General features: G+C 39.9%; 1 protein-coding gene across 1 annotated transcript in view; it reads right to left on the bottom strand.

Moving 5' to 3' along the window:
* The window catches only part of KMT2C (lysine methyltransferase 2C), a 302,059-nt gene that overhangs the window by 165,640 nt on the left and 120,824 nt on the right, over positions 1 to 15,595 (bottom strand). Inside the window, 1 exon segment of the mRNA XM_033193165.1 lies at positions 14,195 to 14,304. Within this exon segment, the coding sequence (XP_033049056.1) occupies positions 14,195 to 14,304 (110 nt within the window).

The following is a 15,595-nucleotide window of genomic DNA, read 5'->3' as shown; positions in this document are numbered from 1 at the left end:
TGACGTGTACGTAGTCCCAGCTATGTGGGAGGCTGAGCTGGAAACATTGCTAGAGTTCAAGGTTGCAGTATACTATAATTACATGTGTGAATAGCCACTGCACTCCAGCATGAGCAACACAGCAAGATCCCTCTCTGCCGGACCCCCTACCCCCAAAATAGGAAGACTCTATCTTTCAAAAAATAAGTATTATTAGGGTTTATTTAGAAACTTTTATTTAGAAAATCTTACAATACAAAAACACACTTGAGAGACATTTGAGATTATTTACCATACCTCCTTAAATCTATTAACCCGAATTACTATAATTTCTACTATACTTCCTGTAACTTTCATTCTGTGTTAACATCCACCTCTTCACTGGTTCTTCCTATGAGCATTGACCAAAAGATCAATCTTCAATCTTATTTTCTCTTCTTGTTCTCCAAAGTCAGTCTGATTTGCCACCATTGCTAGTTAGGGAAATTGTCTATGATTCCAACCCTGACATTTAGTGTCAAAGCCATTTCACAGGGTTTCAGGCTGAGCACAACCAAACAAAACTTGGGATCTTCCAACATACTCAGACTTGAAAAAAAAAGACATCTCTGCAGTTCCTCCACCTAATTTATAAAGAATCAAATACTACACATTCTATTACTATAATATTTCATCTTTATGTTTTACACACAATACCTAAATTCAAAATTTTACACTCATTGGCCTTTAATTCATAGCAGTAACTCTAAACATGTTTGTCTCCAAGTAAACCTGTTCCAATTCAATTACAAAGGGCTGGGGGAATTTAGATCATTTAATACTACTCTTCTTATTTAAAAAGTACATTACTGAAATTCCTCATCTTGGTAAGCAAAGCCAAGGAAATTTTCAATTCCTGTCCCCCAGTATTCTCTACCCTACTTATTCTCCAGTCATTCTTACGTATGTGCCATTTTTCCAAATCCATATACAGTCACAGTTTCAAATCCTGTTCAGGATGACCCTCTGTCTAGAATCCCTTTGTTGATCTACTGAAAGTTACCCATCCTCCAATCACCAACTTAAATCTTTCCTTCTTTAAAAATATTTTCAGATTCCCTCAGTTAAAATATATTTCCAATAATAGACACTGTTTAAGTATCCATTCCCCCTTCTTCCTTCCTACGGATTTTCACTTTTTCAGATACGTACCCTGCTCTAAGCAGAAACATGCTTCAGAGGGGATAAATACTCGCCCCAGTCTCAGAGGAAAGCTATAGTCTAAACCAATCATGGCTGTCTCAACTTCTTTATCAGTTTTTGCTTTAAGATATGAACACTCGGCCAGGCACGGTGGCTCACGCCTGTAATCCTAGCACTCTGGGAGGCTGAGGCGGGTGGGTAACCTGCAGTCAGGAGTTCAAGACTAGCCTGGGCAACACTGCGAAACCCCATCCCATTCCTATTAAAAATACAAAACTTAACCGGGCGTGGTGGCGGGCGCCTATAGTCCCAGCTACTCCAGAGGCTGAGGCAAGAGAATCACTTCAACCTGGAAGACAGAGGTTATAGTGAGCCGAGATCGTGCCACTTCAATCCAGCCTGGGCAAAGGAGCGAAACTCCATCTCAAAAAAAAAAAAAAAAAAAAAAAGAGAGAGAGAGACAGAGAGAAATATGCTAGGATGGGAGAAGCATCTGGCAAGGATTTTCCTTAATGAACATAATAATAAGAAAAGGTTCCCTTTCTTCCTTTCTGCCCCTGAATGCTATCCCAAGAGTACAATGCTTAGAGGTCCTGGCCACTATCTTTTGCCCATGAGAGGAACTGGACCAAGAAAGAGACCAATATGTTCTGGGTGCACCAAGAAAAGATGTTAAGACCCTGACAACTTGTTATCATGAAGTTACTGAACTACCCGTTACCCTAACTCCTAATTTTCTATTGTGAAATAACGAACTTCTCAGTTACTTGCATAATACTTCTAATTCTGGCCAAGATGGAGTCACAGAGACCAGATTACCGGATTTACGCTCCTCCTGAAACAACCATGAAAAACAAAGACATGGCAGGGCATGGTGGCTCACATCTGTAATCCCAGCACTTTGAGAGGCTAAGACAGGTGGATCACTAGAGGTCAGGAGTTTGAGACCAGCTCTGGCAAACATGGTGAAACCCCATCTCCACTAAAATTAACAAATATATATATATACACACACACACATATATGAGGGACATGTGAATATATGTGTACATATATATGATATGTGAACATCAGACAACAAAGGACTGTGGAGCTTTGAGAAATGAGAAACAAAAGAGGTGAGCTCTACATATGCCCCAGCACACAACCATGAGAGAGTTCCCAGGCCATGGCATAGAGAGTGGCAAGTGAGGCAAATCTCAGCTGACTCCTGAGCTGGAGAGAGAAAGTTAAGAGCCAGAAGAGAAAAAAGCAGCAAGGAATAACTGCACAGAACACTGGGAGGAGAGAGTTACACAGAAAAGAATCCCAGAGGTCTATGGAGATCCCCTCTCAAGCATTCACCAGAGAACTGATCAGCATATGCATATGAGGAAACTATCAGAGGCCAGAAAAGGAACCATCAGAAAGAATGGGAGGGAACAGGGCCTGATATTCATATAAAGCCAAGAATACTATCTGTTCCCACTAGCCAAACTGGGAAAACTATTAATTCATGGAACATTCAACAGAGTCCATAGGAAAGTTTTGCCTCAGTGGTGAGGAATAATTAGTCCTGGACTAAGCACTCCTTCATATCTGTCTAACAACTCATAAAAACAAAACTGAAAAGAATGAAACTGTTTATAAGTAACTCAACTACATCTCAAAACAAAGCTCAAGAAGATTTATAGAATAAAGAAAACAACCAGAACCCAAGGTAAATTTTACAACTAAATAAAGATTATCAGGCATAAAAAGAAGCAGACAACCATGATGCAAACTGAAAATAATCAAAACTGACCCAGAACTCACAGAGATGTTAAAATTAGCAGAGGAGGACATTAAAACTGTTTTTATACGTGTATCCCATATAATCAAAAAGTTAAATAGAGACATGGGAGATAAACAAGAAAAGCCAAAATCAAACTTTCAAAGACAAAAACATTTGAGATGAAAATTACATTGGATGAACTAATGCAGATTAGAAATTGCAGAAGAAAAGATTAGCAAACTTGACGATATAAGAACAGACACCAGCTAAAGTACAAAAAGAAAAAAAATCTTAAAAAATGATTTTTAAAAAGCATCAGTGAGCAGTCAGGCAGCTTCAAATGGCCTAATATCCAAGTAATTGGAGTCCCCAAAGGAGAGAAAAGAGGAAGAGAAAAAAATACTTGAAGAAATAACTGCTGAAAACTTTCTAGCCATAACAAGAACTATTAACTCAAAGATCCAAGAAACTCAGCAAACCCCAAGCACAAGAAACATGAAGAAAATTAGACTAAGGGATAACATAATCAAACTGTTCGAAATCAGGGAAACATTACTAATAGCAGCCATATAAAAAGACATGTTACCTACAGAAGAACAAAGATAAGAACAACATCAGATTTCTTATGAGAAACAATGCAAGTGAGAAGACAGTGGCACATCTCTAAAGTTCCAGAAGAAAAAAAGTCAACTAGAATTCTATGCCTGGCAAAAATATCTTTCAAAAATGAAGATGAAATAAAGGCACGCCTGAAACATAAATAATGAAATAATTCATCAACAGGAGACCTTCACTGCAAGAAATCTTAAAGGATATTCTCCAGAAAGAAAATGATGTCAGATGAAAATCTGGATCAATACAAAGAATAAAGAGCACCAAAGTGGTAACTATATGAGCAAACATCTTTTAAATTTTTTATTATTTAAATCTCTAACAGACATATGTTTAATAAACAGCAAAAAATTAGAGTTTATAACATATGTAAAAGTCAAATGCACGGCAGCAATAGCACAAAGTGCAGGAGGGAGGAAAAGAAAGTAAATGAATGAATGGTTTTATTATTGATGAAGTGTACAATATTACCTGAAGGTAGACCTCTGGAAATGTACACTACGAATCTTAAAGCAACCACAAAAATAATTTTAAAAAATAGGTGAAAGTAATAAAAAGAGGCAAATTGGAATCATAATAAATAATGGAGGCTGGGCAGGGTAGTTCAAGCCTGTAATCCCAGCACTTTGGGAGGCCAAGGTAAGCAGATCACGAGGTCAGGAGACTGAGACCATCTTGGCCAATATGGTGAAACCCTGCCTCTACTAAAAATACAAAAATTAGCTGGTTGTGGTGGGGTGCAGTGCCTGTAATCCCAGATACTCCAGAGACTGAAGCAGGAGAATCGCTTGAATCCAGGAGGCAGAGATTGCAGCGAGCTGAGATAGCGCCACTGCACTTCAGCCTGGCAACAGAGCAAGACTCCATCTCAAAAAAAAAAAAAAGTAAAAGAATGCAAGAAGGCCAGATGCAACGGATCACACCTACAATCCCAGCACTTTGGGAGGTCAAGGCAGGAGACTCACTTGAGCTCAGGAGTTTGAGACCAGTCTGGGCAACACAGTGAGACCCCATATATAAAAAAATAAAGTAGCTGGGTGTGATGGTGCACAACTGTGGTCCCTGCTATTGGGAGGCTGAGGTAGACCACTTGAGCCTAGGAGGTCAAAGCTGCAGTAAGATATGATGACACCACTGCACTCCAGCTTGGGTGACAAAGCAAGACCCCGTCTTGGCAGGTGGGGGATGCAAGGAAAATGATGCAAGGAACAGATGTAGACAAATAGAAAACATATAAGAAGACAGTCACATTAAATGTACATGGTCTAAATACCCCCAATTAAAAAGCAGAGATTTTTAGACCATGTACATTTAATGTGATTGTCTTCTTATATGTTTTTATCAGAGAAATAAAACTATTGCCTTCAAGAAACACAAGTGAAGTACAAAGATGCAAACAGGTTAAAATAAAAGGATGGAATAATATACGCCACGCTTACACTAGTTAAGAGAAAGCTAGAATGGAAATATTAATATCAAGCAAAGCCTATTTCAGAGTTAAACACAAAATTTTTCCACTACTTGCAGCCAAAAGTATCGTTAACACTCTCTTTATACATGCCTGTAGTCCCAGCTACTTCCAGGAGGCTGAGGCAGGAGAATCACTTGAACCAGGGAGGTGGAGGTTGCAGTGAGCCGATATCGTGCCACTGCACTCCAGCCTGGTGACAGAGCGAAACTCCATCTCAAAATAAAGAAAAAAAACTATAAAGGGCTGGGCGCAGTGGCTCACACCTATAATACTAGCACTTTGGCAGGCCCAGGTGGGAGAACTGCTTAGGCCCAGGAATTGAGAGCAACCTGGACAACACAGCAAGACCCTGTCGAATGAACGAACGAAAGAATGAACGAAAGAATGAATGAAAGGCGGGGAGGGAGGGGAGGGGAGGGGAGGGGAGGGGAGGGGAGGGGAGGGAGGGAGGGAGGGGAGGGGAGGGGAGGGAGGGGAGGGGACAGGAAGGGGAGGGGGGGAGGGGGAGGGGAGGGGGAGGGGGGGAGGGGGAGGGGAGGGGGAGGGGGAGGGGGAGGGGGAGGAAAGATTGGCGGAGTGTGGCGGCTCACGCCTGTTATCCCACCACTTTGGTAGACCAAAGTGGGCAAATCACAAGGTCAGGAGTTCGAGACCAGCCTGGACAACATGTTGAAACCCCATCTCTACTAAAAAAATATAAAAAATTAGCTGAACGTGGTGGCGGGCACCTGTAATCCCAGCTACTTAGAAGGCTGAGGCAGGAGAATCACTTGAACCCAGGAGGCAGAGGTTGCAGTGAGCCAAGATCACGCCACTGCATTCCAGTCTGGTGACAGTGTGAGACTCTGTCTCAAAAACATAAAAAAGAAAAGAAAAGTTAGCCAGGTGTGGTGGCATGCATTTGTGGTCCCAGCTACTCCAGAGGCTGAGGCAGGAGGACTGCTTGAGACTAAGAAGTCGAGGTTGCAGTAAGTCATGATCATATTACTGCACTCAGCTTGGACAACTGAGATGCTATCTCTTAAAAACAGAAGTAAAAACAACTATAGGGGAAAATGAGGGATACATACTTTAAGAATTTTTTTTTTTTATTTACATGGAAAAACACTAGGATTCTATAGAAAATAAAACAGTATTAGATAACACTATTTATAAAATAGATATAGCAAATTACCTTACGTAAAGATCCAAGTCAGTCACTTAAAAGATCTTACATAAAAGTGCTTTCCATTGGTTGGAGGAGAGACTTTTACTATATATTGTTCTTCCATTTTTTTAGACAAATTACATTTAGAAGTTTAAATTTGCTTATCTACATTCTTAATGGAAATTGCCACCTTACTACAGGAAAGCTATTTTTGTTTCTGCAGTCTACAAAAAGAACAAAAATATTAAAAACATACAATTCTTCTCATAGAACTAAGTTGGTTTTACACAAAGACATCTGGCACAAAATACAATGAAATTTCAATATAGAAGTACAGCAGGGTATGAGTGTGAAGGAAGAGATTACCAATTCTAAGAGGGGAGACAACAGAAGTACTTTTTTAATGTCTTATTTTAAGAGTAAAACTTTTTTTTTTTTTTTTGGAGACAGAGTCTTAGGCCGGAGTGCAATATAATGATCTCAGCTCACTGCAACCTCTGCCTCCAGGATTCAAGAGATTCTCCTGCCTCAGCCTCTCGAGTAGCTGGGATTGCAGGTGCATGCCACCACAGCAAGCTAATTTTTGTATTTTTAGTAGAGATAGGGTTTCACCACATTGGCCAGGCTGGTTTCCAACTCCTGACCTCAAGTGATCCGCTCGCCTCAGCCTCCCAAAGCGCTAGGATTACAGGCATGAGCCACTGTGCCCAGCCAACACTGAACATTTTATTCAGAACTAGTTAAGAAAACAGAAATACATGTTGGGGGTTTATGGACTACTTCCTTTTGGGAGGCAGTACTGGGAATACAAGAGAAAGGAGATGGATGGATGGATGGATGGACGGATTTAGAGAAGGAGTCCTGCTTTGTTGCCCAGGATGGAGTGCAGTGCCACCTCCTGGGTTCAAGCAATTCTCCTGCCTCAGCCTCCTAAGTAGCTGGGATTACAGGTGTGCACCACCACATCTAGTTAATTTTTATATTGTTTTAGTAGAGACAGGGTTTTGCCATGTTGGCTAGGCTGGTCTCGAACTCCTGACCTGAGGTGATCCACCCACCTCAGCCTCCCAAAGTGCTGGGATTACAGGCATGAGCCACTGCGCCTCGCCAAGAAACGAGCTTTAGATAAATAAAATGATTAAACATTTGTAGAATGTAGAACGAAACTATTCCCTCAGTAATACTCAAATTATCCGTATTTCCAAGATGTTGGTAGCACCCCGAGAGCTTTAAAAGGGAAATTAAAAGAAAAACACCGTTAGCCTTTCTGAAACACAGATTCATTGTTTGCCATATTCTTTTCTCTAGTAAAAGATGAATAAAATTTCCCCTGGAAAAACTAAAAACAATCTGAGGTATATTTCAGAAAAAAACAAAATTGCTTGATAAAAATGCCATATAACAACTGAGGAAATTATTTTAAATATATTAACACAGGAATAATATTGTTAAACCAGGATTTTTCAACCTCAGCACTATCGATATTTTAAGCTGTGTAGTTTTTGGTGTTGGAGGCTGTCCTGTATATTGTAGAATGTTTAGTGGCAGCCCTGACCTCTACCCAATAGAGGCCAGTAGGACCTACCTCCTCATTCAAGCTAATGCACTAAATTTTGCCCTTCATTGACAAAACCCATTAATGCACGTATTTATCCCATTAGTGACTCTCTTGTGTTCCAGGTACTTTGCTAGGCACCAGAGAAAATATGATAAAGCAAAACAGCTATTTTCCTCACGCTCATGGTGCTTACAGCCATGGTGGGAAAAATCCATAGAAAAAGACTCACATACACAAATGGAGACAGAACAAAAAACTCACACAAACAAATGTTGCCAATGTTGTTAAGTTACATAAAGGAGATGTGTATGGCTGCGTACGGTGGCTCATGCCTATAATCCCAGCACTTGGGGAGGCCAAGGCAGGCGGATCACTTCAGGCCGGGAGTTCAAGACCAGCCTGGCCAACATGGCAAAACGCTGTCTTTACTAAAAACACAAAAATTAGCCAGGCGTGGTGGTGCATGCCTATGATCTCAGCTACTTGGGAGGCTGAGGGTGGGAGGACCACTTGGGCCCAGGAGGCAGAGGTTGCAGTGAACTGATACTGCACCACTGCACTCCAGCCTAGGAGACAGAGGGAGACTATGTCTCCAAAAAAAAAAAAACAGAAGACATACATATTCCACTGAGAATGTATAATAAAGCTGCATACTCAAACATTTCTTATTAAAAGATGTGCAAAATCAAAAACTTTACGAAGTACTGCAACCCCTCATTTGAGCTTTATAGTATCTCATTCCTTTCCATTTTCTTACATTAAAAAGCCTAATTCTAACTTGGGTTTATTTCAATATCTAGTTTCTATGGCTCTCATAGGTTTTAAAAAACAGGTTCTCCCCAAAAGTAAAATAATCTAATTAGAAGTAGTATATGATTTCCACAATCATTTTTGAATCTCAACTGAAACTGTCAAAATTTAAGCAAATAAAATTTCACCCTAATAAAAATACTGAATTTTTAATAAATGGGCTTAAAACAAACCAGAGCTCTGTAGAATATTTTAAACAAATCAGAAAATTCCATGTTCAAGTTTTTTAAGATGACAAACATGAGTTTTCTGTTTTGTTTTTACAACCTTCACTATTTCTGACAATAAAATATCAATATAAATAGTTCAAAACATCTGTTTTCGAAATGTTCAACCCCCCAGGACATGTTTCTTTGAAAAGTCACTGCATTCTCAATGTTGAAATGTCAACTTTATCTTGAAGGGGCAGGTTAAAGTGTTTGTTTTCTTTGAAAATAGAGCTAGGTATCAGAATATACTCAGCTACATGTCAACATAAGAAAGATCAGCAAATTTAATTTTTTATTTTTTATTTTAATAGAGACGAAATCTCACTATGTTGCCCAGGCTGGTCTCAAACTCCTGGGCTCAAGAAATCCTCCCATCTTGGCCTGCCAACGTGCTAGAATTACAGGTGGGAGCCACCGCACCTAGCAAAGGTCAGCAAATTTAGAACATCTACCTTTTGGCAAAATATAAATGTCTTATAAGTTCAATAGCTATATCGTCCCTAGGGAAACTTTTGTGATAGCAGAAATTTTCCTTGGCTCCTCCTTCCCAACCATTTCTGTAGAACTGTAAAGATTTGCTCTATTTAGAGATTAAGTATATAAACTTTCATGTAATTAGCCACATTGATAACCTCCAGTAACACTTTTGGGTACTTCAAACTTATTTGCTGCCTATGAATGATTCCATGACTGATCTTCACTGCTATTAATTAGTCTACAAATGTTTACTGAGGAATAACCAAAACAGAAAAAACCCTATCCAAATAGCACTACTATACTAGCGAGAGGGAGATGAACAATAAGTAAGATTATTAAGTGAATATACACTCTGTCAGAGGTGATAAGTACAAAAAAGAAGACAAAAAAAGCAGATATTACAGGAAGAGAAAGCATTTGGAATCTTTGACAGCAAGCCTAGCAAAGGCCTCACTGTAAAGTCACGCTTGAATAAATACATAAAGGATATGAGGGGACAACTCATGCATTATGAAAGGCCCTGAGGTGGACCTGCGTCTGCGTACTTGAGTAAGACCAACGAGGTCAGTGTGGCTTAAGGAAGTAAATGAACAGTTATAGTGAAAGAAGTCTGAGAAGTACATGTGAGGCGTGGCAAGGATCATGTAGAGCCTTACAGGTTAGTACAGAATCTGTTTTTTTTTTTTCCTCAGAATAAATTGGTAAGTCACTGAAAAAGAGTGTTTTAAGTACAGCAGTGATGTGACTGGACAATCTATATTTATTTATATCAGTATGGACTCGTGTACTTATTCTATGGATGAAAATGCAATATTATCATTATTTTTGTGGTTGCTAAAATTGGTCCAGTTCTTAGGAGCTCCTTCAGGTTGGTTGCCATGCTTTGAACAGGTTTTCATCTTTTTAAGCACTTCGTTACTTTCTGGCACCACAAGATGATCTAGGCTTACCTTGTATTTTCTCTGCACCAGTCCTGTAAGGAACTACTTCTCAAGGAGCCCTGGTTCCTTTCATTGAAGAACAATGGTTAGAGACCAAGATCTAAGCACTAGGCATTCTCAATGCTACTGGGGTGTGCCGGTTCTATGCCCTCTCCGGGGATAGAAGCAGGAAATATACATATTCAAATTAACTCATACATATGTACACATCTATATTTCTGTATGTCAGTGTAAATATTAAAAACCATGAGTTTATATTCACACTTCTGATCTCATTTTAACACTACAGCATGACCATGACCATACAGTTCTTTTTGTCTCAAGACACCATTTTCTACAGTTACTTAGGTGAGTTCTTTCCTTCCCTATCCACTTCTTTGTGAATTTTACTATTCCTTTTTGGGTTCTCCTCCATCTGGGTTGGTGGTAATTGCTTATTTGGTACCCCACATCCTAGTTGGTGGCAACTGCATAGAAGCATGTAAAATAATCCTACGGTTCTAAGAATTAGAGTTATACTAACAAATATACTCTGAGAAGTGCCACTCACATTTCATCCATGCTACACAGATTTCCATTCCCTTCTTCTCCCTCCCACTCCCTATAGGTAACCGATCTCTAGTTTCTGATTTATCTGCATGGCACTCCATTATATGGATGTATGGATGTAACAGCTTATTCAACCATTCTCCTCTGTGTGGGCATTTAGTTTGTTTCCAATATTTCACAAATTAAATAATACTATAATTAATAACATTTAATAATACGTAATTTGTATTGTTAGAGGCATATTCAGGATAGATTCCTAGAATAATTGAGAGGTAAATGCATACATAGTTTGTTAGGTATCACCAAATTTCCCTCCAAAAGATGTGTACCAATTTGCATCTGCAGCAGCAAAGAATGAGAGTACGTTTCCCCACAGCCTTGTCAACAAATGTGTTGTTTTATGTTTGAATCTGTGCCAGTGAGACAAGTCTTCCTTTCTTGAGACAAAGTTCTAACTAACCGGTCCATCTTGTGTCTATTTGATAATGAAGAATAATGAACAAAAGCCAGGCGTGGTGGCACACGCCTGCAATCCCAGCACTTCCGGAGGATAAGGTGGGAGGATTGCTTGAGCTCAGGAGATGTAGACTAGCCTGGACAACACAGCAGAACCTAGTCTCTACAAAAAATTTAAAAACTAGCTAGGCAAGGTGGTGCATGCCTGTGGTCCCAGCTATTCGGGAGGCTGGGGGAAGGATCGTTTGAGCCTGGGAGGCCAAGGTTGCCAATGAGCTGTGATCACGCCACTGCTCTCCAGCCTGGACAACAGGGTGAGACCCTGGAAATAAGGGCGTAAAGAAGAGGAAGGAAGGAAGGAAAGAAGAGGGAGGAAGGAAGGAAGGAAAGGAGAGGAAGAAAGGAAGGAAAGCAGAGGGAGAGAGGGAGGGAGGGAGAGAGGAAGGCAGGAAGTGTGGGAGGGGAGAGGGGAGGGGAGGGGAGAGGAGGGGAGGGGAGGGGAATTGAAGGACAAAACAAACAAAAAACAGTACAAATGGCAATACAAAACTGACACTCCTGTGAGTTTTGAGTGATTGAATCTAGTGGAGAAGTAAAGGTTTGAGAGAGTTACCACTAGGTTCCTTCTAATCCCCACATGGTCTACCTACTCCAAGTACTCAATCTGCATTTAACTTGCTTAGGCTCACCAAATACCAATGCCTAAACAAAGTCAGAAGGGATGCAATGTCTCCTGAGGCCTTGTTGTAATTCCTCTGCTAGTGGTAGGATACAGTCTTCATCTCTAAATACAATTTAATTATTAATCAGTAAGAACAAAAACGGTAACTTTTGTCCAAAAGGGACAGAGTGAGGCAAGTTTTCTTTTAACTACCTTCCCAGCAAACAGAGGTAGGAAATATATGTATACATACAAACTCAGACAAATACATACACGTACATTTCTGTACTAAGTATCAAACACTATGAGTTTATATTGATTCCTCTATTTCCAATCCACCACCAAAAAGCTCATTTAGCCTTTGTTACCTTCCCTGTAATACTTTTTACTGTCACAAAATAGCCCAAAATAAAAATTACTTTTGTGAAGTAATTCATAAAAGAGACGGTTTTCACTGAAATATCATTGTCTTAATCCAGCCTCTAAGAATGCTCAGGCTGGGGAAAATACTATTATGCATTAAACTGTTCAAAATTTGATGACACATACACTTTAATGTAAAATTTCCAAAACAAGCACTCTAACTTCACTACTCTTGAGGTGATGGTTACTCATCTATGTAAATCAGGTCGTTTTGATAATCCGAGGAAAGCTAATGTTCTAAAGATTGAACTATTACTTGAATCTAAGTCCTTGTCTCAACTATACTTTTGAAAGCTTTGCCTATGTTCTATCTATCAAAGCCCATATAGTTTCTAAGGTCAAAATTTCCAGTTTTAGTATTTCACTGGAAGGGCTGTCTCTCTTCTCCCAGAAAGACTGTTAAAAATCAAAGGTGCCGGGCACAGTGGCTTACACCTGTAATCCCAGCACATCAGGAAGCCGAGGCGGGCAGATCACCTGAGGTCAGGCGTTCGAGATCAGCCTGGCCAATGTGATGAAACCCCATCTCTACTAAATATACAAAAATCAGCCAGGTTGGTGGCATAAGCCTATAATCCCATCTACTCAGGAGGCTGAGGCAGCAGAATCGCCTGAACCAGGGAAGCAGAGGTTGCAGTGAGCTGAGATCATGCCACTACACTCCAGCCTGGGCGATAGAACAAAACTCCTCTCCAAAAAAAAAAAAAAAAAAAGGGAAGGCCAGGCACAGTGGCTCACATCTAAAATCCTAGCACTTCAGGAGGCCAAGGAGAGAAGAGAGGATCCCTTGGGCCCAGGAGTTTGAGATCAGCCTGGGCAACATGGTGAGACTCCATCTCTACATTTTAAGAAAAAAGAAAAAGAAAAGAAATTTGTAGACAGCAAAGCACTATTACTTCATAGAGTTTGTTGTCTTTATAAATGGGAGGTAGCTATTGAATTTGTATTTGTTTCAAAATATATATTGTTTCAAAATTACATGAAAATCACAGGAAAAGCTAAGAAAAACGGAAGACTATGCACATATTTGATACAATGCAATGAAGATGAACTGAACTGCTAACCGGACTAAAAAAAATCTTTAATCACTTTTTAAAATATCAAACAAAGGTAGTCCACATTATGGACTACTGACCTTCAAATCTTTTCAAATATTTTCTCTCATTTTAAATCATTATTAAATAGTTTTGTCTTAAAAAGTAACCACATGAATTATAAGCACAGTTCAAATTTTTCATTTCTAAAATTTTCATTTCTAATTTAAATGTAAACTATTATTTTAAAAGATTCAAGTTCACTGAATAACATACTACACTCCAATGGCTTACACAAATTAATTTTTTTTTTTTTTTTTTTTTTTTTTTAAGGCAGGGTCTCACTCCAGCACCCAGGCTGGAGTGCAGTGGTGCAATCATGGCTCACTGCAACCTCAATCTACTGGACTCAAGCAATCCTCCCACCTCAGCACCCCAAGTTGCTGGGACTACACGTGTGCACCAGCATGCTCGGCTAATTTTTGCACAAAATAACTTTTTTTTTTAAACAGCATCTCGCTCTGTCACCCAGGCTGGAGTGCAATGGCACGATCTCGGCTACCTGCAACTTCCCCCTCCCAGGTTCAAGCAATTCTCCTGCCTCAGCATCCCAAGTAGCTGGGATTACGGGCCACTGCTACCATGCCCAGCTAATTTTTGTATTCTTGGTAAAGAAGGGGTTTTACCATGTTGGCCAGGCTCGTCTTGAACTCCTGACCTTAAGTGATCCACGCGCCTCGGCCTCCCAAAGTGCTAGGATTACAGGTGTGAGCCACCGTACCCAGCCTAAAATTACTCTTAATAAAAATTAATAATTTCCTATTTTGAGAGCTTTTACACTACAGCAATCATTTAATAATTCTTTCAAGTGAACTTCTGATTAAAGTGAATGTTATAAAACTATGATTTAAATATTTGCTTTGTCTACTTACTTCTGTGCTCCCTGAGACAACAGCTTTGTCCACGTTCACTAACAATGGTTCTTCCATCTGGCATACTCCTAGTGACCACTCCACACAACGGTGATGAGCCCAACAAGTGCCTAAAATGGGAAAAACGAAAAGGAGCAAATGAGCAAACATTAAAAATATTAAAGCTAATAAAGACATGAAACTTCAAAATCAACTCTAATATGTAAATATACAATGGCATCCTATATTTGTGATACCAGTAAAGTGGCCCTCCCAAAAATGTGGACCAACCACTGAGTGTCAATATCAATATCAACCTGAGAACTTCTCAGAAATACAGAATCTGTCTGGGCACAGTGGCTCGCTCCTGTAATCTCAGCACTTTGGGAGGCCAAAGCTGGTGGATCTCTTGAGGGGGGGAACTTGAAACCAGCCTGGCTAACATGGCAAACTCCGTCTCTACAAATTAGCTGGGCGTGGTGGCGCATGCCTGTAATCCCAGCTACTCAGGAGGCTGAGGCATGAGAATCACTTGAACCCAGGGGACAGAGGTTGCAGTGAGCTGAGATCACGCCACTGCACTCCAGCCTGTGCAACAGAGCAAGACTCCATCTTAAAATTAAAACCAAAAAAATGCAGATGTGCAGCTCACAACTGAGATTTACTGAATCAAAAACTCTTGCAGTGAAGCCCAGCAATCTGTGTTTGGTTTTTTTTTTTTTTTTTTTGGTTTTGGTTTTGAGACAGGGTCTCACTTTGTCACCCAGGCTGAAGTTCAGTGGCATGAACACAGCTCACTGCAGCCTCAACCTCCAGGGCTCAAGCAATCCTCCTGCCTCAGCCTTGCCAAATAGCCAGGACTACAGGCACATGCCTCCAGACCCAGCGAATTTTTTCATTTTTTGTAGAGAGAGGGTTTCGCGATGTTGCCCAGGCTGGTCTTGAACTCCTGAGTTCAAGCAATCCACCTTCCTCAGCCTGCCAAAGTGCTGGGATTACAGCTGTGAGCCACCATTCCCTGCCAGCAATCTGTGTTTTAACAAGCCGTCTGGTTATTATGATGCTCATCTGGTTGAAGAATCACTGAATTAGTGATTATTTCTTCAACAAACAAAATTAGTTTTTAGTCATTTTATTTAAATATTATATATGTATTTGGTATGTTTCTGGTATCTTTAAAAAACAAAACATCATTTAGTACTTTGTTACAGTGATATACAAAGGATATGTATAGAAAATAAACTGCACATACACCTCTACTTCCCTCATCCCACAGTGAGAGCACATATCAATGATTATTAACACTTCAGCCTTTAAATTATCCACCACATAACATTTGAACCACTATCAGTCAATCTGCAGTTCAACTATAAAATGAGATGTACTTTAAATTCCAATAGCACCATATCATGAGTGCTGAGT

Source organism: Trachypithecus francoisi, unplaced genomic scaffold (assembly GCF_009764315.1).
Source record: "Trachypithecus francoisi isolate TF-2019V2 unplaced genomic scaffold, Tfra_2.0 Lachesis_group4, whole genome shotgun sequence".
In the NCBI taxonomy this organism is placed as follows: domain Eukaryota; kingdom Metazoa; phylum Chordata; class Mammalia; order Primates; family Cercopithecidae; genus Trachypithecus; species Trachypithecus francoisi.
Note: the sequence above shows the minus strand (reverse complement) of the source record. Positions and strands in the feature narration are given on the sequence as shown.